General features: G+C 50.2%; 1 protein-coding gene and 1 non-coding gene across 3 annotated transcripts; one reads left to right on the forward strand and one right to left on the reverse strand.

The window, feature by feature from the left end:
* Positions 1 to 5,081: 5,081 nt before the first annotated feature.
* On the forward strand, positions 5,082 to 25,234 carry POMGNT2 (protein O-linked mannose N-acetylglucosaminyltransferase 2 (beta 1,4-)). Of its 2 annotated transcripts, none has more exons than XM_005891082.3 (2): positions 5,082 to 5,380; positions 22,927 to 25,234. In XM_005891082.3, the coding sequence occupies exon 2, from the start codon at positions 23,031 to 23,033 to the stop codon at positions 24,771 to 24,773; it is 1,743 nt and encodes a 580-aa protein (XP_005891144.2). In that variant the 5' UTR covers positions 5,082 to 5,380; positions 22,927 to 23,030; the 3' UTR covers positions 24,774 to 25,234. The 2 variants fall into 2 exon arrangements, with proteins under 2 accessions (XP_005891144.2, XP_070215095.1); XM_070358994.1 differs by lacking the exon at positions 5,082 to 5,380 and adding an exon at positions 15,228 to 21,591.
* TRNAG-CCC (transfer RNA glycine (anticodon CCC)) lies at positions 9,084 to 9,156 on the reverse strand. The gene has a single exon. It is a non-coding gene; the product is annotated as a tRNA-Gly (tRNA).
* Positions 25,235 to 26,672: the final 1,438 nt, after the last annotated feature.

A 26,672-nucleotide genomic window follows, 5' to 3' on the forward strand; every position in this document is an offset into this window, starting at 1 on the left:
CATTCTCCGCCTCTCCTCTTAATCCAGCTCTCCCGGGCCTGCCCTGGTCTCGTTTTCTGATCTGGGCACAGATTCCATTGAGATTATTTGGCTTCCTGTTTCACCATTTGGTCTGAGCCTGCAGATTCTTTTTAAAGATTGTAATACCGCAGATGCATGGGTTTAAAACTGAGTACAGTAGAAGGACATGGCAACACATTCCAGTATTCTTGCCTGGAGAATCCCATGGACAGAGGAGCCCGATGGGCTACAGTTTAAGATCTCGAAGAGTCTGATACAACTAAAGTGACTGAGCACGCATGCACAGTAGAAGTATAGAGGTTGCTAGAGTTTCTCTCTTAATTTAACAAACGCATTAGAGAAAACAAACTTTTATTTTAGGGGATCATCCTGAATTAGGACAGTAGATGGAAAGTTGCAAGGGAATGAGGGGGAGGATAAACATGGCAGGAATTTACATGACTTGGCGGTGAGGAGGGAGATGGGGAAAGTGTTGTCGAGGTTTCCAGGCCCGAGAGGGCGTGGAGAGGCCTGAATGGAGTCATACTAACTGGCTTCATCCCCTGTCTCCAGCTGGCCCTGGGTGGAGCATGGCCCTAGGCAAAGTGTTTAATGACTCTCAGCCTTTCCCATCTATAAATTGGGGACATACATAATCTACTGCATAGGGTTGTGGTGAGGATTAAATGAGATCATTTCCATCTAAAGCCAAGCACAGACTAGGTACTGAACAGATGGTACCTCTTGTTATATAGTAGCCAGTCTCCAGGAAGGTCTTAAAGCAACCTTGTTGCTCAGTATCCACAACCCTCCCTGGTCTCTTTCCACGTTGAATCAGCATCAACCTGCGTGACCAATACACGCAGATGGGACAGCACGTTGAGGGCTCTGAGACCAGGTCATGAGAGGCGTTCTCTGTCTCGGTCTCTTCTCAGCCTCTGCCTCAGTCTCTTATACTAGTTGCTCTGGAGAACCGCCTCGCCACAGGGTCACTCAAGAGGCTCGTGCAGAAGAAAAACTTTCCAGCCATATGAACCAGCCCTTTTGGAAGCAGATCCTCCAGTCTCACACAGCTTTCAGCTGACTGCAGTCTCAGCCAACATCCGATTGCAACTTTATGAGAGACCCTGAGGCAGAACCAATCAGCAAAGTCACTTCTAGATTCTAGACTCAAAAAACTATGAGATACAATAAATGATTATTGTTGCTTTAAGCCAGTGCATTTTGGGGAGATTTTTTATGCAGTATTAGACAACTAAAATAGGAGGATATTGACTCAGTGGTTAAGAATCCGCCTGCCAATACAGGAGATGTGCGTTCAATCCCTGGGTTGGGAAGATCCCCTGGAGAAGGAAATAGCAACCCACTCCAGTATTCTTGCTGGAAAATCCCATGAACAGGGAAGCCTGGCAGGCTACAGTCCATGGTGTCACAAAGAGTCGGACATGACTTAATGACTAAACAACAACAAACAACCAGTAAACAAAGCACTTTTTTTTTTGGTGCTCCACACCAGACTAGTTTTAAAAACATGGCTGGCTCGTAAAATGAAACATCATCCTTGTCTGCAAACTTGGTCCTAGGAGACCCACAGGCCATGTCCTTTGTGATCTTATCCAGAAAACTCTGCCTTGGACAGAACCCAGTCCCTCTCCATCTTCAGTAATGGGCTGCTTGCCCGGGCTGCTTGGTGCCTCCTTCCATCAGCAGACCATCCCTGGCTTTCTTGTTGAGAACCATAAATTCAACCTATGAGCTTTTTAAAAACTAAAAACAATGTAAACTTTAAACTACATGTTCATTCCAGGAGTGTGTGTGTGTGTGTGTGTGTGTGTATATATATATATAATGAACAAGATGAAAATAAAAATTACCTTTAGTCTCACCACACAGGTCATGGGCTGATATCCTTCTGGACTGTTTTGCACAATATACTCTTTTTAAAAAGAGGTCACTTTGACTGTTTTGGTACTTTTAAAAATTAAATACAATATAATAGTTTTCATTCCGATCCCTAAGAAAGGCATTGCCAAAGAATGCTCAAACTACGGCACAATTGTACTCATCTCACACGCTAGCAAAGTAATGCTCAAAATTCTCCAAGCCAGGCTTCAGCAATACGTGAACCGTGAACTTCCAGATGTTCAAGCTGGTTTTAGAATAGGCAGAGGAACCAGAGATCAAATTGCCAACATCCGCTGGATCATGGAAAAAGCAAGAGAGTTCCAGAAAAACATCTATTTCTGCTTTATTGACTATGCCAAAGCCTTTGACTGTGTGGATCACAATAAACTGTGGAATATTCTGAAAGAGATGGGAATACCAGACCACATGACCTGCCTCTTGAGAAACCTGTATGCAGGTCAAGAAGCAACAGTTAGAACTAGACATGGAACAACAGACTGGTTCCAAATAGGAAAAGGAGTACATCAAGGCTGTATGTTGTCACCCTGCTTATTTAACTTGTATCCAGAGTACATCATGAGAAATGCTGGGCTGGAGGACCCACAAGCTGGAATCAAGACTGCTGGGAGAAATATCAATAACCTCAGATATGCAGATGACACCACCCTTATGGCAGAAAGTGAAGAAGAACTTCATCAAGGTCTCTTGATGAAAGTGAAAGAGGAAAAAAAAAAAGTTGGCTTAAAGCTCAACGTTCAGAAAACTAAGATCATGGCATCCGGTCCCATCACTTCATGGCAAACAGATGGGGAAACAGTGGAAACAGTGAGAGACTTTATTTTGGGGAGCTCCAAAATCACTGCAGATGGTGACTGCAGCCATGAAATTAAAAGATGCTTACTTCTTGGAAGGAAAGTTATGACCAACCTAGACAGCATATTAAAAGGCAGAGACATTACTTTGTCAACAAAGGTCCGTCTAGTCAAGGCTATGGTTTTTCCAGTAGTCATGTATGGATGTAAGAGCTGGACTATAAAGAAAGCTGAGCGCTGAAGAATTGATGCTTTTAAACTGTGGTGTTGGGGAAGACGAGAGTCCCTTGGACTGCAAGGAGGTCCAACCAGTCCATCCTAAAGGTGATCAGTCCTGTGTGTTCATTGGAAGGACTGATGTTGAAGCTGAAACTCAATACTTTGGCCCCCTGATGTGATGAGCTGACTCATTTGAAAAGACCCTGATGCTGGGAAAGATTGAGGGTGGGAGGAGAAGGGGACGACAGAGGATGAGATGGTTGGATGGCATTACTGACTCAATGGACATGAGTTTGGGTAGGCTTTGGGAGTTGGTGATGGACAGGGAGGCCTGGCGTGCTGCAGTTCATGGGGTTGCAAAGAGTCGGACACGACTGAGGGACTGAACTGAATATGAAATATCTTCCAAGCATTAAGTGAATATTATTTTGAAACTGTCTTTTAATGATTTCTTAAATGGTCCATGATGTTTTTTAATCTGTCCTGCACAGCTGAGGACCTAAGTAATGTCCGTGGTTTGTTTTTTGTTTCTTTTTAAAAAACTTTTTTTGCTGCAGCCAGCACTTCAGGTAGGGATTGAAACTGGTTGATGCAGTTTGAGAAAAAGAAACTAGAGACAGAATTAAAGTTTTAAAGATGGGACCGGGGAACTCAAGACCTCTTGGGTCAAGAGCCCTGTTCCTCAGAGCCACATCACTTTTATTTAGTGTCTTGGCAAGCAGAAAGTGTCTATTGTGTTATGATGAAGTCGGCCTCCTGTGTCCCCAGTCGTGTCTCCCATTTTATTGGTTACTGTAAACTATCTTTGTTATTTTCTTGTACAAGGGCTATCACCTAGCTGAAGGTCATAGACCCGCATGTGCCTTGGGAAAACATCTTAGTGTGTGCACAAGCAGTGTTCTGAACTTGCGCTGACCCGGTGTTCCAAGATACACACTATATTTTTCCTTAGCTTAGCAGGGCATGACAACCCCAACTGATCAACCCGATGTACTTTTATTTGGGTTATGCTGTATTGCTATATTTTGCTTTTATTCTTTTCCCATGGTGATTTTCTCATGGCTTAGCCAGAGCAACAGGTGGCTGACTATTAACCCTTGCACTGTTCAATTTTGAAATATTTACAGATTCATCCCCCCAATGGCTACATTTTACATAATTATAGTACACTATCCAAACCAGGTTTTGACATTGGTATAAAGTTGTGTATAGTTTATGTCATTTTATCACATGTGAAGGTTTGTTTAATCACTACCTCAGCCAGTCATCGGTAAACGTCATATGCAGCAGCCATCAAAGTGGGGAATGGTTGTCCTTAAGGAGCAGGTCTGTGGGATGGGAGAGAGTAGGGGTGGGGGATTGGAGCAGAGGAATGGTGCTTTTTTAAGACCCCTGCAGTGTGTGTGCATGCTGTGTCCAAATCTTTGCGACTCCATGGACTATAGGCCGCCAGGCTCCTCTGTCCATGGGATTCTCCAGGCAAGAACACTGAAATGGGTTGCCATGCCCTTCTCCAGGGGATTTTCCTGACCCAGGGATCGAATCTACGTCTCTTATGTCTCCTGAATTGGCAGGCGGGTTCTTTAACTAATGCTGGGAAAGACTGAAGACAGGAGGAGAAGGGGAGAACAGAGGATGAGATGGTTGGCTGGCATCACCGACTGGATGGACATGAGTTTGAGCAGGCTCCGGGAGTTGGTGATGGACAGGGAAGTCCGTGGGGTCACAAAGAGTCGGACACGACTGTGCGACTGAACTGAACTGAACACCTGAGAACCGCGCCCCACCCCCACCCCCAGTATTATATATTTTTTAAAGGCATGTGAAAGTAGTATTTTGATTTGATAAATGACAATTGCTTGTAGGTTTAAACTTGCATTTAAGTTTATTATCGGGCCTCCCATAATTGTATAAACTTAACACCAAGCGACCTGGAGAAGGAAATGGCAGCCCACTCTGGTATTCTTGCCTGGAGAACCTCATGGACAGAGGAGCATGGACGGTCCATGGGGTCACAAACAGTCGGGCACGACTTACCACCGAAAAACACGAAGCGCAACGTCACTTCTTCAGGGGCAAACTACAACTCCCAGGATCCCCGGGTCGAAGGAGCCGGCAACCATCGGACGCAAACTGCAATTCCCAGAATTCCGCGAGCTTAGGAAGAGGTCTGGCCACCGGCTGAGGCGGTGGAACCGGCGAGCCTGCGCACGTGCACAGCTGACGCGAGGGGCTCGCCAGCTGGGCAGGCGCACGTAGGGCACCTGCGAGGCGAGCGGCTGTGACGGACCAGACTGCGCGGAGGAGCCTGCGCTCCCTTCCTGGGCCTCCACAGCTCCGAGCAGGCGGCTGGGGCAGCGGCGGCACGGGTTCGGCCAAAGCCATCTCCGCGGAGGGCCGGCCTGGAAGCTTCAGCCCCGTGGAGCGCGGGCTGTAGGGTGCAGGTGAAGTGCGCGCGCTCGCGGAGGGCAAGAGTTCCGCGACACGGCTGGGTTTGGAATTGAAGGAGCGGTCCTGCGACCTCCCCGCTGGAGAGGAGCGGAGGGGGATTTGCAGCTGGGAGGAGTGATGTGTGTTGGGGCCGAAGGAGGCGCGGGAGATGGCGAGGGTGAGGGGAGGTGGACCCTCGAAGTCCAGGTACCGCGGGCCCCGGCGTGTCAGCTACAGACCTTAGCTCCAGGCTGGCACCAGCAGCCGGTTCCCACGCCCTTCTGCTTGGGAGATGGTGCGCATGAGGCACGGCTGGCGGGGAGCCAGGCGAGAAGCACGGAGGGGGCCTGGCCCTCCCAAGCTCCCTGTGAAGGCAGTACCGGAACAGCCCGTAAGTGACCCCTGGGCTCCTTGGGGGCTCAGTACGGTGCCCACTGTGTGTCTGGTGATGACAGCCTGGCATCGCCTGCTTGACAATGCTGGGATAGCCTCAGAAGTAGGGACACAGTGGGCTTCTGTCCCCAACATGTGTGTAGGAGCCTGTCTCCTGATGAATATCCTCTGCTAAGGTCAAGGACCCTCAGGCCAGAGTCCTGCCAGGTGGTGGGCAGCTAGGGTTGGCTTTCTTTATGCCAACCAAGTCTCAGAACCTACTTCTGGGGGAATCGAGAATGGCATGGGAATGGTTATCGGGTGAACTATCTCATAGGATTTGGTGGCTCAGAGCACAGATAGAATAGGGTTCCTTTACCAAATATGTTCTGCTACATGTACAGGGCATTCAAGTCTTGGCTCTCACTGACTAAGTGTGAGCCCTTGAGCAAGTCACTTATCCTCTCTGAACCTCTTATTTCTGTGCAAGACGGGGTTGCTGTGAGGATTAAATAAAATAATGCTGTACAAGTTGGAAGCCCAGTGTCTGGTGCCCAGTGACCGTGCAGCAAATATTAGCATTTGTGGTCGCTAACAAACAGAAAATGTAAGAGGTGAGATTGGAACCGAGGTCTGTATCACTGGAATTAGCTGCCCACTCTGACTCTCATGGGTCTTGGAGATCTTTTCTCCAACTCATCCTTGCACATTACAATGAGAAATCTGAGTCCCACTTGCCAGCGGAGCCAGGAAGGAGCACAGGGGAGTCCTCTCTTCCCCAGAGATGGGCAGAGCATCAGATCCTGAGTCTTGGGCCCTGGGAGGGTGAGGAGAAGCAGAATGGGGATCCTCAGCAAAGGAGGTTGGGGTGCTGGCGACTGCAAGTGCAGTTCCCCCGCACTGCAGCTGTGTGTGTGTCCTGGTGGCCTCCATGTGGCAGGTGTCAGAGCATTTTTCAAACTGACCTTCTGGTTGGCAAGTTCTTGCTCTGAGCCTTGCTTTAGAAAATACTTAGCAATAACATAGGCTTCTAGTGAATACTGAGCTAACCAGAAAATTAAATTATCAAATGTTCCAGTCCCCGAATATCCTTGTTATTCTCAATGGGTTGTCAGTGGATATGCTTCCCCAGGCCCATCTATCACCTAGTAGATTTTTTAATTGGATAAAATCACGAACATGAAAGGCAGAGCCCAAAAATGTCATCTTAGGCTTTGAAACCAAACTTGGGTTTGAATCCCAGTCTCACCACTTGATAGCTGTGGGACACTGGACAGTTCCCTGAATAATTCTGAGCATACATCCTCAAATGTGGAATGAGATTGGTTAACACCTGTTACAGATTTGTAATAGGGAACAAATGAGATAATTCTTGTCAGGCACTTAGCGGTGTTCCTGGCCTGGAGTCAGTGCCAGTGAATGGAAGTTATGGCATTATTATGGTTAATAATAATTATATAAAAATAATTGTTAGGCACTGTGCTTTGCCTGAGTTCTCTTTGGATTCACAAAACCACCCTGTGAATTCAGTATAATTGTTTGTTAGAAAGTGGAGGCTTGCAGGGTTTAAGAATTGGCCCAGGCAGACACAGAAGGACAAATAGCTACATGATACCACTTAAAGGATGAATGTAGAATAGTCAGACGCATAGAAGCAGAGTGTGGAATGGTGGTTGCCAGGGATTGTAGGGAGGGAAAATGAGATGGTATCAGTGAAAGGGTGTAAAGTTTCAGATAGACAAGATGGCCGAGTTCTGAGAGCCCTGCTGCCCAGCATACAGCTGTAAGCCTACAGTTCACAATACTCTACTATATGTTTCAGATTTTGCTTTGAGGGCAGAGCTTACGTTAAGTGTTCTTATCACAAAAATGAGTAAATAAAGGGACAGAGGAAACTTTCGGAGGTGATGCATAGGTTATGGCATAAATTATGGTGATGATTTCCTGGGTATCTACTTATCACCACCCTTAGCGTGTTGTGTATGTTAATTATGTACACCTTTTCATGTGGTGAAAAAATTTAAAAGAAGAATTGGTGTACGATGATGCAGCTGCTGAGTGTCAGGAGCAGAGCTCACATCCTGGCATCTCACTCCAGAACTGGAGCCCTTTACTTCCCCTCCCCTGCTGGTTGGGGTCTTCACGCTTCTGGAAGCCTGCCTGTGACCTGGGGCAGCCTCCAGTGTTACAGCAGGTAGCCTCGGCTGCTTGGAGAAGAGGCAGGAGCCTGCAGCCTGGCTGAGGGTGCTTCCTCTCCGTGTCTGAGGTTGACCAAGGCTGGAGGGTGAAGCGTTAGCAAGAGGCAGCCGAAGGCCCTGTGGGCCCTAGAGGCTCTCATCATGGGCCACAGGGCCAGGGAAGGGCGTAATCTGGATGAGCCCTGGAGGCCTGGTTTGGAGAAGAAGTGATCTTGTCTGGAAGCTGCGAAGAGTCCTGGAGGCATGTGCTTCTTCTGGGCCTGACCTCTGCTCTGGGGAGGGGGTTCGCCTGCGAGCTGTGGGTTTGAGGCATGCCAGCCCCCTCCTTTCTCTCAGCCGCCTGTGAGAGCTCCCACTGCCCCCAAGACCTTTTATAATATAAAGAGTTGGAGCAAATAATTTCTAAGGCCTCTTATAGCTCTAAAAAATGTTGGTTTTGTCATTCTAAACATGTGGGTTAACCCTGTCAGCACAGCACCAGTGTGGGTGGGGTAATTGTCACCCCACTGTGCGCCCCACACCTCCCTCTGGGTGAGAGAATGAGCACAGCTCCCTGAGCTGCTTGCCTGGAAGGGTGGGGAATGGTTACACACAAGAAGCCTTGGGTTGCTAAGTTACAGTTGAGGGCCTATGGGTCTTTGTTTCCAGAGCTGTCCACAGCTGCTCTGCCCTTCCTTGCATGAGGAGAACTCACAGCTCTGAGGTCTTTCCTGCTTTTCCATCACCGACTGTGCCTGTGAGTCTGAATTACTGCGAACCCCGGAGTCAGGCACAGGCTTGAATTCTGGTGCTTCTGCTTGAGCTGCAGGACCTAGAGGAAAGTACTTAACCCCACTAAGCTCTAGTTTTTCATATTAAAAGAAAACAGAGATAACACGAGTACTTGCATTAGAGGGCTTGTGCATTGAGGCTTAAGTGGAAGTGGGCAGAGAACGGGCTTAGGACAGTGACTGGCACATAGTAGGTGCAATGAGGTAAGATGGTGGCAGCATTAACCTCTCCCCCCTGTCCAGAGGCCAGTATCCTCTTCCTGACATGTCGAACAGCTGTCAGTCCTTCCATGTTTTATTTATTTATTTGGCTGTAGCAGGTCTTCTTTGCAGTGTGCAAACTCCTTAGTTTTAGGAGTTAGGCTTGTGGGATCTAGTTCCCTGACCAGGGATTGAACTTGGGCCCTCTGCATTGGGAGTGCAGAGCCTTAGCCACTGGACCAGCAGGGAAGTCCCAGTCTTTCCATGTTGTTTGGCTTCCCAGGTCCTTACCTGCATACTCAGGACCCAGGGTCTGTCAGGAAGCCACACCTTTCACTCTGCCATTGGTGACTACCATCAGTAGTCTTTTTTTTTTTTTAATTTTTAAAAAATTAATTAATTTTATTTTTGTCTGCACTAGGACTTCATTGCTCTGTGCAGGCTTCCTCTGATTGTGGCGAGCAGGGGCTACTCTTCGTTGTGGCTTCTAATCGTGATGTCTTCTCTTGTCATGAGGCTTCAGTAGCTGCGGCACGTGGGCTCAGTACTTGCAGTTCAAAGGCCCTAGAGCACAGCCTCAGTTGTTGAGGTGCATGGGCGTAGTTGCTCCGTGGCATGTGGGATCTTCCTGGACCAGGGATCAAACCCCTGACCCTTGCATTGGCAGGCAGATGGGAAGTCTCATCAGTACAGTCTTAATGCTAAGAGTTGTCTCTTTTCTCCACTTTGAAAAGCAGAACAGAGGGCCCTTTCCTGGCTGGGCAGTGGGTACTCAGCCCTGGGCTAGGCTTCAGGGAGGGGTTGGGGACCAGGTCTGCTGTACTGCCACCATCACTGTTGTTCCCAGTACAGACCTTTGGGTGCGGTTGTTTTAGACACACCCAGTGACAAGGAACACCCTGGGCACCTTCAGTAGTGGGGGTTTGTGGCAGGATCAAGGCACATCCTGGGGGCCTTCAGGAGTTATCAGGGTTAGGCTGGGTCGCAGAGCTTCCAAGAGGAGGGACAGTGGCCACTGTTAGGAGCCAGAGAAGCAGTCCGGCCTTGCTCCCTTCAGGAGTCCATTTCTCAGGAGACCGACCGACCTCCCTGCAGGCCTGCAGGTGTGGGCATCTGATACCAGCACCACCCGCTGATCTGACTTCTCGGGCATCTCCACCGGTGGCTGCCTTAGGCCCAGTCTCCACTCTCTCATCCATTTAGCTGTGGCCTAGAGAACTGGGCTGGTTTTGTTTTGTTTTGCCACTCAGCATTATAAGGGATGTGGCTTGTGTGGGAAGGTGTGAGCTGGGGAAACTTTTCTCAAAGTGGAATACGGCTGCTTAGAATATGGCAGCCTTTCAGGCTGCCCCAGGAACATAGGCTGCCCCAGGAACATCATTTTCGCAGAGGCTGGGGAGAGGATTTACTAGCCTTTGTGACGGGGAGGGCTGTCCTTGGTGGTTTACCCTGGGCTGGACAGAAATGCCCTGCTGGGTATTTAGAAGCGGGGAACTGCAGAATTGTGGAGTGTTACGGAGATCTTAGAGGACTTCCTGAAATTGAGTTCACACTAGAGTCACCTGAAAGCTTTATTAAAAACACGGGTTCCTGGGTTCCCTCAGGGATGCTGGTTTAGCAGGTCTGGAGGGGCCCCAGATTCTGCATTTCTCACATCCCAGGTGCTGCTAAAACTGCTGTGGGGGACCCTGTGTCCACCTCACAGGTTGACCTTGATTTTCCAGGCCACTTCCTGGCAGGGCAGGGGCTCACTACAGTCGCTGATTCCTCCGTGTTAGAACAGCTCTAAGCCTTAGAGAAGTCCTCTTCCTGTCTCCCACACTGAAATCCCCCCATGACTTCCTTCTGCAGGCCTTGCTTCAGGGCCCTGCTGGCCCTCGCAGCCATGCTAGGGGCAGAGTGGCAGCCGGGAACTCCGTGTCCATTCTTCAGCCCGGGGCCTGGGCTGCATGTGTCAGCAGCGTGCGTGTGCCCACTCTGTTAGAGAGGGGTGCAGCCCCCCCCGGGAGCAGCCTCACTCTTGCTGCTCTGCCCCTCAGTGTTTGAAGAATGCCCAAGGTCCAGGGGCTTCCTTTCCCCGAGGAAGAGGGCCCTACTCCTTGCATCCTACACAGAGTGGGGTTTCTGGATCTTTCCTGATCTTGGCTGCCCCACTGGGAGATTCCCAGAAGTACTTGTATAGAGCAGTTTCATATGAACAATTAGGCACATAGACTCTGATTCCTGCTAGAGGTGCATATTTAGAGTCTAATCATGAAGAAACACCAAACAAGCCCAAATTGAGGAATACACCAGAAAATATCTGACTCTGTTAAAAACTGCTGAGGCCTTGAAAGTCTGAGAGGCTGCCCAGATTAGGGGAGACGAGTGAGACATGCTGCCTGGCCGCCAGGCTTCACCTTGGCTTGGATTCTGGGCCACAGAGTGGAGACCACAAATTACTAATGGTATTATATCAATATTAATTCCCAATTTTGTGTGATACGAGAGAATGTTTTCATTCTTAGGAGACAGATGATGAAGTGGTAGGGACTAAAGGGGCAAGATGTCTCTGGCTTATTTTTAAAAGGTTCGGAAAAAGAGAAAATGGTACAATGAATGTGTCAGATTAGCAGTTGGTCGTAAGGCTAAGGATGTAGGAGAGTTCTTTGTACTATACACACAGTTTTGTTTTGTTTTTTCCTAAGTCTGGGATTATTTCCAGATAAAAAGAAGGAAAACAGGTAACAGAGATGACATTGTAGCCAGCCCACCTTCATTAGTCTCATTGCTGTTTCCTGCGTGACCTTGGGCAGGTCTCAGTGGGCTTCGGTCCTACCATCTGTAAAATGAAGATCATCACGTGAAGTGGAGAACCCAGCACCTCATGATTGGCCAGTAGATGTCGGCTCTGATATGATGGTGGTGGTGGTGGTGGTAATGATGGGAGGAAGGAGATGAGGGTGACATCTTGGTGATGAGGCCAAAGGAAAACCCTCGCTGAGGCCTCTCGCCTCCTTGTCACTCACTCATGCTGGGCTCTAGGCTCCCCGAGCGTTTGGCAGGGACTGCTATGACCTTGGCACTGCCTGGCTCCCCCACTGCAGGGGCCTCACAGGTGATCACTTGAGCCCAGGGGGCTCCACTGGTGAAACGCACGTCTCCTGACGCTGCCCACTCTGTGCCTGTCTGTAATGCACTGCCCTTTCAGCTGCATGTGGCTTTGGGCCTGCATGTCACAGCCCTGGGATGGGAGAGGAGCCCATAGCTGGGTGACCTCATGGCTTGCTTGGTGGGCAGATGTGAGACCTGGGCACAGCGGTGTCTGCTGTGGACGGAGGTTTGCCATAGTCATTGCCAGCAGGGACGTGTGGACACCTAACGGGCAGTCATCTTAACCCCCATGACCACAAAAACACCTCCAAAACCTTGCTCAAACCATCCCCCCGCCACACCACCACACTTACAGGTCGCTTCCGTGGATAGCCTCGGGTGGAACTGGGACCATTTCCTGTCACGCACACTTCTCCCTTCTTCTGGGCGAGTGTTTTATGCTTCTTGTCGTGAGTGGCCTTCTGACCCTCTTGATGCAATCAGTCGTGCAGGCGTGTTCTGAGCATCACAGCAGCCACTCACTCGATTCTCTCTTCCTGTTTCATCCCTGTTTGTGACCACACTGGTGCCTAGGAGTGCTTTTCTGTTACGCCAGAAAGGGCCAACACAGGGGGCTCTAACTTGCAAGTGACCCATGGGTGTGAAGCAAAAGCCAGATGGTGTCACAGCAAGTTGTGCGAGCAAGGGTTTCTGTGTTGGTGGTAGGCGGGACTCAGCTCCACCTGTTCAGCTGTCCCGCCTATGCTGAGTGCCTTGGAGTCTTGGCTGTCCTCAGCAAAGCTTGCCTTTGCCCATCGTGCCAGAGTAACACAGACTGGAATTCTCTTGCTCCACCCACAGCCCCACCGGTCCATCCTGGGAGTCCCATCCGGTTTTGTTAAAAAGAAAGAAGGGTCACTGTGTTTACCTGTTGATAGAGGACGAACGTCTGCATCTTCGCCTTTCTTTGCTCTTTGTACTAAACTGAGGAGTTATTATCCATGTTAAGTTTTTGGTCTAAGCATGTGAACTTGTAACTAAATGTTAAAGATGCCTGATCACTTAAATATTAGGTTTTACAAGGAGTACTCAGAGGCTGCCAACATTTGGCCAAAATGGAAACGCTTCTGGGGGAAACCCTGAGGCCATCAGTGTTTGTTCAGGCTTGTCAGGAGCACTGATGGAGATCTAAGTTTGGGCCCCACGTAAACATGACGTGAGGAGTAGCAGTTCCATGTTCTGCTTCTGGTAACCATAACCAGGAGGGGGAAGGAGCAGGGAGAGATCATTCTGAGGGCGTTTGAGTTATTGGAGCTTGTGTGCTGTTCGCTAACTGGCGACGCGTGAGACGCATTGGTGCAGGACAGGAAGCTTCCATCATTCAGCACCAGTGATTCAGGCTGCGTTTAGGGTAAAAGCATATTTTTCAATAATTAACAAGAACTCTGATTTTTCAGTTGGGGGTATGAACAACCTGTTCAAGTAAAATTGTTGTACTATTAATAGAAAACCTTCTTTAGACACTATCGCCAGCCCTTGTCTTGGCCTGGCCCTGCCAGTCTTCTGAGCCTGGGTCTGGTGGGTGCTGGCAGTCCTAGCCTCCCAGCCCTGCTACTGGGGGCATGACCAGTGACCAGCTGGTCCTGGCAGTTGGGAACCCGGTAGAGCTGGCCAGGTCGGCAGCAGAGGGCTTCATTTAAGACCAGAGCTCACATCCTTGGGCCATTACACCAGCAACAAGGCCAGCAGCCGCAGTCCTTGGGCCTGCCTGTCATCTTCACTCAAGTGGAATAGTGGCCAGAAGTTACAGACTAAGACATTTCCCATTTTAAATGGATTTCTGGCTTCTCTGGAAAACCAGAAAAGTAGTATTACAGACTGAATTGTGTCCTTGGAAATTCATAATCAAAGCCCTGGCCCCCAGTATGACTGTATTTAGAGATAGGACCTTTAAGGAGGTAATTAAGGTTAACTTCATGGGAAATAGATGGGGAACAGTGTTAGACTTTATTTTTTTGGGCTCCAAAATCACTGCAGATGGTGACTGCAGCCATGAAATTAAAAGACGCTTACTCCTTGGAAGGAAAGTTATGACCACTTAGCATATTGAAAAGCAGAGACATTACTTTGCCAACAAAGGTCTGTCTAGTCAAGGCTATGGTTTTTCCAGTGGTCATGTACAGATGTGAGAGTTGGACTGTGAAGAAAGCTGAGCACCGAAGAATTGATGCTTTTGAACTGTGGTGTTGGAGAAGACTCTTGAGAGTCCCTTGGACTGCAAGGAGATCCAACCAGTCCATTCTAAAGGAGATCAGCCCTGGGTGTTCTTTGGAAGGAATGATGCTAAAGCTGAAACCCCAGTACTTTGGCCACCTCATGCGAAGAGTTGACTCATTGGAAAAGATTCTGATGCTGGGAGGGATTGGGGGCAGGAGGAGAAGGGGACGACAGAGGATGAGATGGCTGGATGGCATCACTGACTCGATGGACGTGAGTTTGAATGAACTCCAGGAGTTGGTGATGGACAGGGAGGCCTGGCATGCTGCGATTCATGGGGTCTCAAAGAGTCGGACACGACTGAGTGACTGAACTGAGCTGAACTGAAGGTCATAAGGGCTTCCCTGGTAGGTTAGATGGTAAAGAATCCGCCTGCAACGTGTGTGACCCAGGTTTGATCCTTGGGTCGGGAAGATCCCCTGGAGAAGGAAATGGGAACCCATTCCAGTGTTCTTGCCTGAAGGATTCCGTGGGCAGAGGAGCCTGGTCATAAGGCTGGGGCCCTAATCTAATAGGACTGGTGTCCCAGTAACAAGGAGAGAGACCAGAGACCTCTCTCCCCTCGGTGCACACAAGGAGGTCACCTGAGGACACAGTGAGAAGGTAGCCATCTACAAGCCCCAGAGAGAGGCCTTAGGAGAAACCAGACATGTGGACACCTTGTTCTGGGACTTCCAGCCTCCAGAACTGTGTGAAAAGAAATGTCTGCAGTACTTGGTTATGGCAGCCAGAGCAGACTAATACCAATAGGTGCCGCCAGGGCACTGTACTGCCAGGCCCTCGTCAACTTGAACTTTCTTTTGGGTGTTTGGTCTCTGGGGCACACTGCCCAGAGACCATTGGTTCTTGGCCTCAGTAAGCATGTGAATTTGCACCCTCTGCTCGAGGCCTGGAATTCCTGGGGCTCTTACTCCAGATGCTGGGGCTCTTATCAGATGCTAGGGCCCTTGTGAACGGCTTTTCTGTGCCTGTGTCTGGAGCCTGGCAGGGCCCCCGGGAGTGGAGTCGGCTCTCAGAGCTGGGTGGGCAGCCTCGGCTGGGTGCCCCCGTAGTCAGGACCCCCCAGGTCTTACTGTGTTTGCAGGTGTGGTGGCAGCATCAGCACCTTCCTCCGGTGCTTCCTGGAATAGGTGGGATCCCACTGTCTGTAAGAATCTGATAATCCATTTCTGGTCCAGGAGCTGAGGGAAGCAGTTTGGGGGTTGGGGGGTGAATTGGTGGTTTCTTCTGTCTGCTTCAGTTTCTAGAGGGCTATTTTAAGCATGTTTTAAATCTCATTTCTTTTTTACTCCCTTGCTTTTGAAAAGTATTTTTTTCTTTTTTTTTAGTTTGAATCCATTCTTCAATGGCAAGCCACTCCAGTACTCTTGCCTAGAAAATCCCATGGATGGAGGAGCCTGGTAGGCTGCAGTCCATGTGGTCACTACGAGTCGGACGCGACTGAGCGACTTCACTTTCACTTTTCACTTTCACACAATGGAGAAGGCAATGGCAACCCACTCCAGTGTTCTTGCCTGGAGAATCCCAGGGACGGCAGAGCCTGGTGGGCTGCCGTCTATGGGGTCGCACAGAGTCGGACACGACTGAAGCGACTTAGCAGCAGCATTGATTGACTAGTCAGCAAAATTAAAAAAATTAGATAAACATCTTACATCTACCAAACCTGATATATTTTTGGTGAAAATATTCTAACACTAAAAATATACCATTGAAAACATTCTTACTCCATATCAGTCTTCGTCCTGGCTGAGCCACTAAGCTCTTTGTGCCGCATACCTGCTGGGTCCTAAATGCATTCCCAAGGGAGAGGAGGCCCCCCACCAGCGCTGCCTGCGGAGAGGAGCGCAGCGGCCAATGTCCAGCCTGCTCGGACTGTGCCATACAGGTAGTTACGTCCCCACATCTAACTGAGCCTGTCATCAGGTGAATGAAGGAAGGAGTCTAAGGACCTATGTGATGAATGATTCAAGGGCACAGCTTTCCACCACGGCCCTGCCTCCAGGCCTCAGGAGGGGTTTCCTCTGGGGATCTTCTCAGCACTTGCGTCCTTGCTGGAAGATGAGTGCTCTGGGCAAGGGCCCTGTAAGCCTTGAGGCCTTGTTCTGTCTTCGCTGTCCTCCCCTGCCTTCTCCCCTTGCCCCTCACCTCTTCTCAGAGAGGGTCCGGTGCTCCAGGCTTTTTGTGGGACAGAGTGACTTGACAGGTAACTTGAGACAAGAGTGGTCTGCTCATAAGTGACAGGCTCTTTCCCTCCTGGACCCCCAGCCTAGACAGGTATGCTGAAGACATCACCATCCAAGCTGTGGATTTGTTGTGTTGTTCAGTCGCTAAGTCATGCAACTCTTTGCAACCCCATGGACTGCAGCACTTCAAGCCTCCCTGTTCCTCACTGTCTTCTGGAGTTTGCCCAAGTTCATGTCCATTGACTCAGTGATGCTATGCAGCTATCTCATGCTCTGCCACTCTCTTCTCCTTTTGCCTTCAGTTTTTCCCGGCATGAGGTCTTTTCCAGTAAGTAGGCTGTTCACATCAGGTGGCCAAAGTATTGCAGCTGCAGCTTGAGCCCTTCAAATGCCAGTGAGTATTCAGGGTTGATTTCCATTAGGATTGACTGGTTTGATCTCCTTGCAGTCCAGGGGACTCTCAAGAGTCTTCTTCAGCACACCTTAAAAGTCCAAGAAAGACTGTCTCTTCCATGCAAGTTTATTTCCAAACAACTCAGCTCTGTAGTCAGCCCTCTCCCCCACAGTCAGAGAAGGTGTCTCGGAGGCCAACTCAGGCCTCTTTTATTTGCCTCTGTAACAGGACTCCATGGGGGAGGCCACAGGGACCCCGCCCTCCTCTTCCAGCAGCCTGTACAATCTGGAAAAGCTGTATCTCCTCAGCCAGAAGACAGGACTGGGGAGAACCGTGGCTTCTTTAGAATCAGGGATCTGGTTAATGTCCCCTTTGCCTCCATCTGTTATCTTTTGAAAACATTTCTGAGGGTTTTGCCTGATCCTTCTGTTCTGGCATTTGCAGGCTGCTGCTGTGCAGCTGAGAGTGGACAGACACAGGGGAGCCTGGGGAACAGACTGGGAGGACTTTATAATGAGCAGTGACTGCCCTAGTTCTTGTTGGCATTCTCACTACCACGCTTCGGCTATTTCACAGCAGGGAAAAATGCAAGGGCGGCCCTCCATCTGTCTCCACGGGGGCAAAATGCAATAGTATTCTTTGTTAATTAACATTCCCCAGAAGCAGATCCTGAGACATGGATTCAAGTGCAAGTAGATCATTTGCACTTGATCGCAGCATACATGAACAGGGAAGGGGAGAAGAGAGACAGGGCAGGGAAGAAGGCCAGTTCCCACTGCGGGCAACTCTGTAATCCACTTCATCTGTTAGGGAACTCCGGGAGCCTGTGGAGAGTATGGCTCAGGGCCGTCTCATCTGGGCAGGACGGGACTGGGGGCTTTACGCGACTGGCCCCATCAGGTGTTGGTGCAAGCCCCCTGGCCTGTGATTGGAAAAATGGTAAAACTTAGGCAGTCTGACCCTCAGGGCTCCATGCTTTATCCACCGCACTACTTATCAGAAAATGTCCTGTCCATTCCCAGCAAACCTTCCCTCCTGTTTTCCCTCTTGAAAGGGTCTCCCACGGAGAGCCTGACGTGTCCGCGAGAGGTCCACATAGGCCAGTCTGTATGTGTCCTGCCTTCGGTCAGTACCATTGTGGGCAGGGCCTGAGGGTGGGTGGAGGACGTAGCATCTGATGAGAAACAGTCCTTCCCACTCCCCAAGCTCCAGGGTGGTCTCTGCCTGGCTGCCTTTTAGCCCCACAAGGCCCCATGTTTGCTGGTTCCCAGAAGCTTTGTCCCAAGGCCCCCAGCCTCAATGACTTGACTGGGATTGGCTGCGGCACACATAGCCCCCTGGTCCTCCTTCCTGCCCGTGGCCCCTTCCCCACATCCCCACCTGCTGCCAAGCCTGCCTTTCACCACAGGGGAGGGCCAGGTAGCAGAATGCTCACAAGAGACGCTGTGAGTACTTGGGGGCCAAGCTGCCTGCTCAGCTTGGAGGTGCTCTTACTTTCCTCATTTCCTGGGAGTCTTGCTCTCTGATATTCCCTGGGCGTGTCTGTTTTGGCTTAGGTGCTGCTGGAAGCCGTCCTTGTCTGCGATCAGAGCAAAACACGCATCAGCTTCTGCTACACCCATCTGCCTCCCGTCTCACCAGACAGCTTTATTTTTTGAGTATTAATTTATTACTCATCCACTTTCCAGTATTCTGTCATTTTGTAATAGTGATTTTATTTTATTCTTTATGGTTTCGTTTTAAACTTTTTCTATGCAAAATGTCAGACAAACTCAAAAGAGAATCAAAAAGAGACCCCATCATCATCTTTAACTATCAGTATCTGTGTCTCACCTGTCTCCATGCCTTTTTTGCTGGAGTATTTTAGAACAAACCACATACTTGTTGTTTTACATATAAATATTTATGCTGTCTTATTTGTGGGCTATGCTGATAGCTCCATTGGTAAAGAATCCACCTGCAACGCAGGAGACCCCAGTTTGATTCCTGGATTGGGAAGATCTGCTGGAGAAGGGATAGGCTAACCCCTCTAGTATTCTTGGGCTTCCCTTGTGGCTCAACTGATAAAGAATCAGCCTGCAATGCGGGAGACTTGGTTCAGTCCCTGGGTTGGGAAGACCCCCCAGAAGAAGGGAAAGGCTACCCACTCCAGTATTCTGGCCTGGAGAATCCCATGGACTGTATAGTCCACAGGGTCACAAAGAGTTGGACACAACTGAGTGACTTTCAGCTCACTTCTCTTGTTTCTTATCTAATTTTTAATAGCTTTTTATTTTGAAATAGTTTGAAAAAAAAAAAAAAAAATAGTTTGAGACTTACAGAAAAGTTACAAAAGAACACCTCACTCAGCTTCCCCTGATGTTAACATCTTACACAGCCACTGTGTAATTATCAAAACTAGGAAATGAACACAGCTCTGATACTAACCCATGAACCTTACTCAAATTCTGCCAGTTGTCCTATTAATGTCCTTTTTCTGGCCCAGGATCCCACATGGCATTTAGCTGTTGTGTCTCCTTACTCTCGTCCGATCTGGGACCTCCTCAGTCTTCCCCTCTCTTTTGTGATTTTTAACTCTTGCAGAGGTCCTGATCAAGTATTTTGTAGAATATCTTTCAATTTGGGTTTTATGTTTTCTTTGTTAACTAATCTTAACAGTTAACTAATATTAACTAATCTTAACTAAAATTAAAAGTTAACTAAAATTAACTTAATATTGATTAAAATTAACAGACCATCTTCAGAGCCAGAACTGGAACTAGAGCCAAGTTTTTCCCATTTAGAAATATAAGTCGAAGTTATGTTATTTTGGGCAGGAAGGCTCCAGAAATGAGGTACCCTCCTCAGCACATTATATTAAGGGGTACATGGTGTCAGTATTGTTATTATTGGTGACATTAATGGTGATTATTGGTTCAAACGATGTCTGCCAAGCTTCTCTGCTGTAAAATTTCTATTTTTACTTTTGTAATTAATATGTATCTCATAGGGAGATACTTAGAGACTGTGCAGATTTCCTGTTTCTCACCATACTTTCACCCACTAATTTTAGCAGCCATCAGTGAATCTTGCCTGAAACAGTTATCGCTATGATGTTTGCCAGCTGGTGATGTTCTGTTTCCATTATTGTTTCTACATTTATTAATTGGCATTCTACTGTAAGATTTGGGTCTTCTCCCCTATTTATTCAATTATCTATTCATATCAGTGTTGACTCATGGGTATTTATCTTATTCTATGGGTTATATAATCCATTACTATTGCTTTTTAACTTTGTTACTCAAATTGTCCCAGATTCAGACATTGGGAGCTCCTTCAGTTTGGATCCTGTGTCTTTTGGATATGTTCCCATCATTTTTTTGAGAACTTCCTTACATTCTGGCACTATAAGATATTCTAAGCTCATCTTGTAATTTTCCTTTCCCGGCCCTGGAAGCAGTTATTTCTCCAGGAGCCCTGGTTCCTTGTAGTGAAGGATGCTGTTTAGAAATCAAAATCCGAGTGCTGAGTGTGCTCATTGCTGCTGCGGTGTCATTGCGCTCAGCCGCCCTCCCCCCTGGCCAGAGCCAGGAGTCCCATGTGTATGGAAAGGTGCGTGCGTCCCAGCTGTCCTTCCTGCTGGAGTTGCCACCTGTCAGTCAGTCATGACTCTCTTTTCAGTTCTCTGGCCCAGGTCTGAGCTGAGGTTCTCAGGGGGGTCTCACCAACCCCCAGTGAGATACCTTGCCTTCCCTGCCTTTGCATTATCTTCTTAAACTCTTCTTGTCCTTGCCTTTACTTCCTCAGTCCTTTTCCTCTCCCCATCCCAAGGATGAGTTGTCTGTCTGTCCTCTTAGCTTCTTTCTGACTCCTGGTTTCTCCTCTTACCTCCTAGAGAGATGTCAGAACTCCAGCTGCAGTCATGTTACACTGGATACATAGGTTTTCTCTCTCGAGAAGCCTTGGTAGTAAAATCTCTCCCTCTCTCTCTCTGTTTCTCCCTCTCTCTCTCTCTCTCTATATATATATATATATATATCCTTACCACAGTGGTGGTAAGGATAGTGGCAGGGCCATGGGACACTGGTCAGAAATTGTCAAGAATCAGCAACTTAACATAGTTCAACCTAATAGCAAAGTAGTCCTTAGCTGGTGAGGCTGGGTGGGGGATTTCTAGATGGGGACACATATATTTGGAAAAGTATATGCAACATTATTATTTTACATATCCAGATACAGATATAAAATACTAATTTCAGAAAAAGAAGTTGAACTTCCCTGGCAATCCAGAAGGTAACGATTCCACACTTCTACTGCAGAAGGCACAGGTTAGATAGAGCTGCATGCTGCATGACATGGCCAAAAAAAAAAAAAAAAAAAAAAATTAAAGAAGGTAGAAGTTGATGAAACCTGTTGTCTTGGGGAGCAGATATTATAGAAGAGTCTTGTGTGTGAGAGATTCTTGGTGGAAGGGCTTGCTGCACTTTACGGATCCATTTGAGGCATGAAAGAGGTTTTCTTTATTATTAGTGGGTACATGGCTTTGAAAAGCCTGAGAAACACTGATGCTGAAGCAGATTTCTCAGCTGCAGGGTTTCTGGGCTCTTAGAGGCCCTGCCCTGGCGATAAACAGGGCTGACTGAAGACGCGGTCGGAAGCCAGCTAAGCAGGTGCCCTGTTCTCACCCATGGCTGGTGTCACGTGTCACCCATCCTGTTTCCATGAGGACTGAACAGTCCCATTCTTTGGCTGTCTGAACAGTCCTGGGCCTCAGAGCAGGTATGATACCCTTCCCAGTAGCGGGGGAAAATGGGAGCAAATGCCCATGGCCCAGCCAGGCCTCCCTGTAGGCAAGAGTATGTGGGACAGGAAGTTTAACCCTTTGGAGATGTTGCCTCCGCATACAGAACCCTTGTCAGTGGTGAGACTCCGACACAGTTCTCTTACTGGACCAGTGAGGGGACAAGTTTCTACCCATCTTTTCATAAAAATCAGCAGGCGTGATTTCCAAATAGGAAATCCCTGTGCATGTGTCCCAGATGGGGCATAACGGGGGTCCTGGTGTGCAGCCTGGGACCCGCAGTCACAGACCTCCCATCCCATTTGTGCCCATGGTGAGGTGAAGTCCTTCCCTGGCAGTACCAGGGAGGTTGGGCCCCTAATGGGGATTTTCCTTGAGGCTTCTCACAACACAGCAGTTAGCTTTCTTTGCAGCAGTGTTTCATTACAAACAGCTCCAGAATTTCAGTGACATATGATAAGAAGCATCTGTTCAGCTCAGATGTCTCTGTTGCCTGGGCTTGGGTGGGTTTGCCCGGTGGTTCTGACAGTCTTCGCTCACTTTCACATCTGGGGGTCAGCCGAGCCACACCCGGCATGGCTGCGACAGCTGTGCTCCCCACATAGCTCTCTCTTCCAGGACCAGCAAGTTTGGCTGATCACATTCTTCTCACAGTAACATCCTAGGTATACAGAAGGCAAAGACAGTCACACAAGCACCTTTCAAGCCCCTGAATATGGTGTCTGTTGACACCTCATTGGCCAAAGCAAGTTATGTGGCCAAGCCCAAAGGCCAGGCACGGGGATCTGTACTCCCCCATGGAGGCAGCAGGGGAGGGAAGTGGTTGAACATTTTAGAAGGGTCTAGCCTACCAGGCAGATTCCTGTATCCACCTGCAATGCAGGAGACCCTAGTTCAATTCCTGAGTTTGGAAGATTCCCTGGAGAAGGGATAGGCTACCCACTCCCAATATTCTTGGGCTGCCCTGGTGGCTCAGATGGTAATGAATCCACCTGCAATGTGGGAGACCTGGGTTCCATCCCTGGGGTGGGAAGATTCCCTGGAGGAGCATGGCAACCCACTCCAGTATTCTTGCCTGCAGAATCCCCATGGACAAAGGAGCCTAGCAGGCTGTAGTTGATGGGGTCACGAAGAGTCAGACATGACTGAGTGACTAAGCACATTTGGCCTACCAGATCTTCAAGTGTGCAAAAGGGTGCAAGCATCCAGTGCCTCAGCGGAGGCCACACAGCGCCTGGCACTGGGCGCGTGCTTGGGGTGACTGGAGACACACCATGTAGACACCTTTTCCTTTTCCTTCTCTCCTTCCGCAGGCCTCTGCCGGTCCTCCGGGAGCCCGCAGGGATGGGTAAAGCCGGCCAGGCTCAAGCTGCTTCCCCGGGGCCGTCGTCTCTCTAGGGCCCCAGGCGGCGCTAGGATGCACCTGTCCGCCGTGCTCAACGCCCTGCTGGTGTCCGTGCTGGCAGCCGTGCTCTGGAAACACGTGCGGCTGCGTGAGCATGCGGCCTCCCTGGAGGAGGAGCTGGCCGTCGGCCGCCGGGCCGCCGACCCCGCCCCCGCCCTGCGGATCGACTACCCGAAGGCGCTGCAGATCCTGACCGAGGGCGGCACGCACATGGTGTGCACCGGACGCACGCACACCGACCGCCTCTGCCGCTTCAAGTGGCTCTGCTACTCCAGCGAGGCGGAGGAGTTCATCTTCTTCCATGGCAACGCCTCCGTGATGCTGCCCAGCCTGGGCTCGAGGCGCTTCCAGCCGGCCCTGCTCGACCTGTCCACCGTGGAGGACCACAACACCCAGTACTTCAACTTCGTGGAGCTGCCGGCCGCTGCCCTGCGCTTCATGCCCAAGCCCGTGTTTGTGCCCGACGTGGCCCTCATCGCCAACCGCTTCAACCCCGACAACCTCATGCATGTCTTCCACGACGACCTGCTGCCTCTCTTCTACACCCTTCGGCAGTTCCCCGGCCTGGCCCGCGAGGCCCGGCTCTTCTTCATGGAGGGCTGGGGAGAGGGTGCCCACTTCGACCTCTACAAGCTGCTCAGCCCCAAGCAGCCCCTCCTGAGGGCGCAGCTGAAGGCCCTGGGCCGGCTGCTCTGCTTCTCCCATGCTTTCGTGGGCCTCTCCAAGGTCACCACCTGGTACCAGTACGGCTTCGTCCAGCCCCAGGGCCCAAAGGCCAACATCCTGGTCTCCGGCAATGAGATCCGACAGTTCGCGCATTTCCTGATGGAAAAGCTGAACGTGAGCCAGGCCGGGGGCCCCCTGGGCGAGGAGTACATCCTGGTGTTCAGCCGCACCCAGAACAGACTCATCCTGAATGAGGCAGAGCTGCTGCTGGCCCTGGCCCAGGAGTTCCAGATGAAGACCGTGACGGTGTCCCTGGAAGACCACGCCTTTGCAGATGTGGTGCGGCTGGTCAGCAACGCCTCCATGCTGGTCAGCATGCATGGGGCCCAGCTGGTCACGGCCCTGTTCCTGCCCCGCGGGGCGGCCGTGGTGGAGCTCTTCCCCTATGCTGTCAACCCTGACCACTACACCCCTTATAAGACTCTGGCCACGCTGCCTGGCATGGACCTCCAGTACATAGCCTGGCAGAACACGATGCCAGAGAACACGGTCACACATCCCGAACGGCCCTGGGACCAGGGGGGCATCGCCCACCTAGACCGGGCCGAGCAGGCCCGGATCCTGCAAAGCCGGGAGGTCCCCCGGCACCTCTGTTGCCGGAACCCGGAGTGGCTCTTCCGAATCTACCAGGACACCAAGGTGGACATCCCATCGCTCATCCAAACTATACGGCGTGTGGTGAAGGGCCATCTGGGGCCGAGGAAGCAGAAGTGGACGGTCAGCCTGTATCCCGGCAAGGTGCGGGAGGCGCGGTGCCAGGCGTCGGTGCAGGGCGCCTCCGAGGCCCGCCTCTCCGTCTCCTGGCAGATCCCATGGAACCTCAAGTACCTGAAGGTGAGGGAGGTGAAGTACGAGGTGTGGCTCCAGGAGCAGGGGGAGAACACCTACGTGCCTTACATGCTGGCCCTGCAGAACCACACCTTCACGGAGAATATCAAACCCTTCACTACCTATCTGGTGTGGATCCGCTGCATTTTCAACAAGACGCTGCTGGGACCCTTTGCAGACGTGCTGGTGTGCAGCACGTAGCGAGCGGCCTGGCCAGGCCTCCTGGGGTGGGGACTCCTCTGCCTCGGAGACTCTGGGCCCACCAGCCCCCCAGGGTGGCTTCTGGGAATTATTTATTTATTGACCAGACCTGTCTCTGGGTCATCTCACTGCATCTGAGGTGTGGGGTTCTCAGAGCGCCTCTTTGCACAAGTGCACTGGGGCCTCGCCACCCTCTTCTCCCATGCTGAACATCCATACCCTGGAGAAGGCCAGAGGGGGGAGGAGAAAGAGGAGAGTAAGGATCCCAAAGAACCTCTTTGGCTGAGTGATCATCCTGTTCCCCACAACGTCTTTCTGGTTGGTATCGGGTTTGTGGAAACTGCTGCCAATTCTGTGGCTGCTTGGGTGGGTGTGGATGTACATCAGCTTCCACTGTCATGAAACTCACCTGTAGCCCCAGGAAGGGTATGTTTGGAACACTCATTAAATGATTATAAATATCTTGGTCAAGTGTTTTACTGGTGGTTGGGAAGAAGGTCCAGCAGCCAGTACCCAGATGCCCTCTCATCCTGATTGTCAGCTGAGGAGCCATGGCAGAGGGGCGGCATCGAGGCCCGGGAAGCCAGGCCGTCTGGCTGCATTCCATCCTGATGCGGAATGGGTGCCCCACTTCCGTCTGTTGCGGGTGAGAGCCTGGAAGTAGGTGAGGAGAGGGCTGTGAGGAGGAAAAGCAGCGTCTGTCAGGGTCTGGTTAGGTTTCACTAGACATTCAGACACAGCAGACCATGCACCCTCCCAGGTGTGGGAGTCACTTAGGATGCTCAGCAGGCTGGCACGGCCGCACCACATGACTTCTTCCACAGGAGGAGTCCGCACATCGGCTCAGGGGCCGTTCTCTTCCCCAAGTTACTGCTCAGGGGCGAGGAGGTGACACCCCCATCGGTAGTTGTGGGGGCTGCTTTGGCTTAGGAACCCCATAGGAACCGTTATCTTTTTTTATATATGTATATTTTCTGGAGGGATGTATTTCTCATATTTTTTTATTTGGCTGCTCTGGGTCTTAGTTGTGGCATGTGAGATCTAGTTCCCTGACCAGAGATGGAACCCAGGCCCCCTGCTTTGGGAGGTGGAGTCTTAGCCACTGAGCCACCAGGGACGTGCCCATTATCTTCTAAACAGCAAATAGGCAAGTTCCCAGCTTCCCTCAAGGAACATGCCTGGTCATAGGAGCCATCGCACTCAGGGAGGCCTCGCTGTGGTGTCCGAACAGTTTGTTAGTTCATCCAGGGTTCTTCCAGTCCAGATCAGAGGTTTTTACCCATCCACAGTTTTGCTGAGTGTCACCGCTGACATTGAGCCTTTATCTAGCTTTCAGGGAAAGAGAGCTGGAAAATTAACTCCAGGTCAAATTTGTCCTTAGGAAAGGAGAAGGAGTTTTAGCTTTTTCTTCACAGGGAGACAGCGGTGCAGACCTGACTCCTGTGGGGGAAAGAAGGAAAAGGGGCCTGGGGAGGTGGGGCCTCGGGCTGTAGCTTGGTTTCAAGAGTTGTGCAGGCTGACCAGGAGTCGCTGAGGCAACGCTGTGGGTTAGGTGAGTATGCCAGTCACTGGCTGAAGAGTTCTTAGTCTGTAGGGTGAGGATCATACGCTGGGGTGGTTGTAAGGCATTCAGGAAATTATCTATGTAAACCTTTAGCATCACACTGGATGTCTGATATATTATTACAGGTCCAGAGTCCCATTCCCAAACCCTGAAGAGCAGATGTGATTCCAAATCTGAATTTTTAAAAAATATTTATTTGGCTGTGCTGGGTCTTAGCTGTGGCATATGGGATCTTTAGTTGTGGCATGTGGCATGCAAACTCGTAGTCGCGGTGTGTGGAATCTAGTTCCCGACAGGGACAGAGCCTGGGTCCCTGCACTGGGAGTGTGCAGGCT

The sequence above is a fragment of the Bos mutus genome, chromosome 22, assembly GCF_027580195.1.
Source record: "Bos mutus isolate GX-2022 chromosome 22, NWIPB_WYAK_1.1, whole genome shotgun sequence".
Classification (NCBI taxonomy): domain Eukaryota; kingdom Metazoa; phylum Chordata; class Mammalia; order Artiodactyla; family Bovidae; genus Bos; species Bos mutus.

What these genes read in the sequence shown, in the direction of transcription:
- POMGNT2 (XM_005891082.3), top strand. Translation starts at nt 23,031, where the DNA reads ATGCACCTGTCCGCCGTGCTCAACGCCCTGCTGGTGTCCGTGCTGGCA.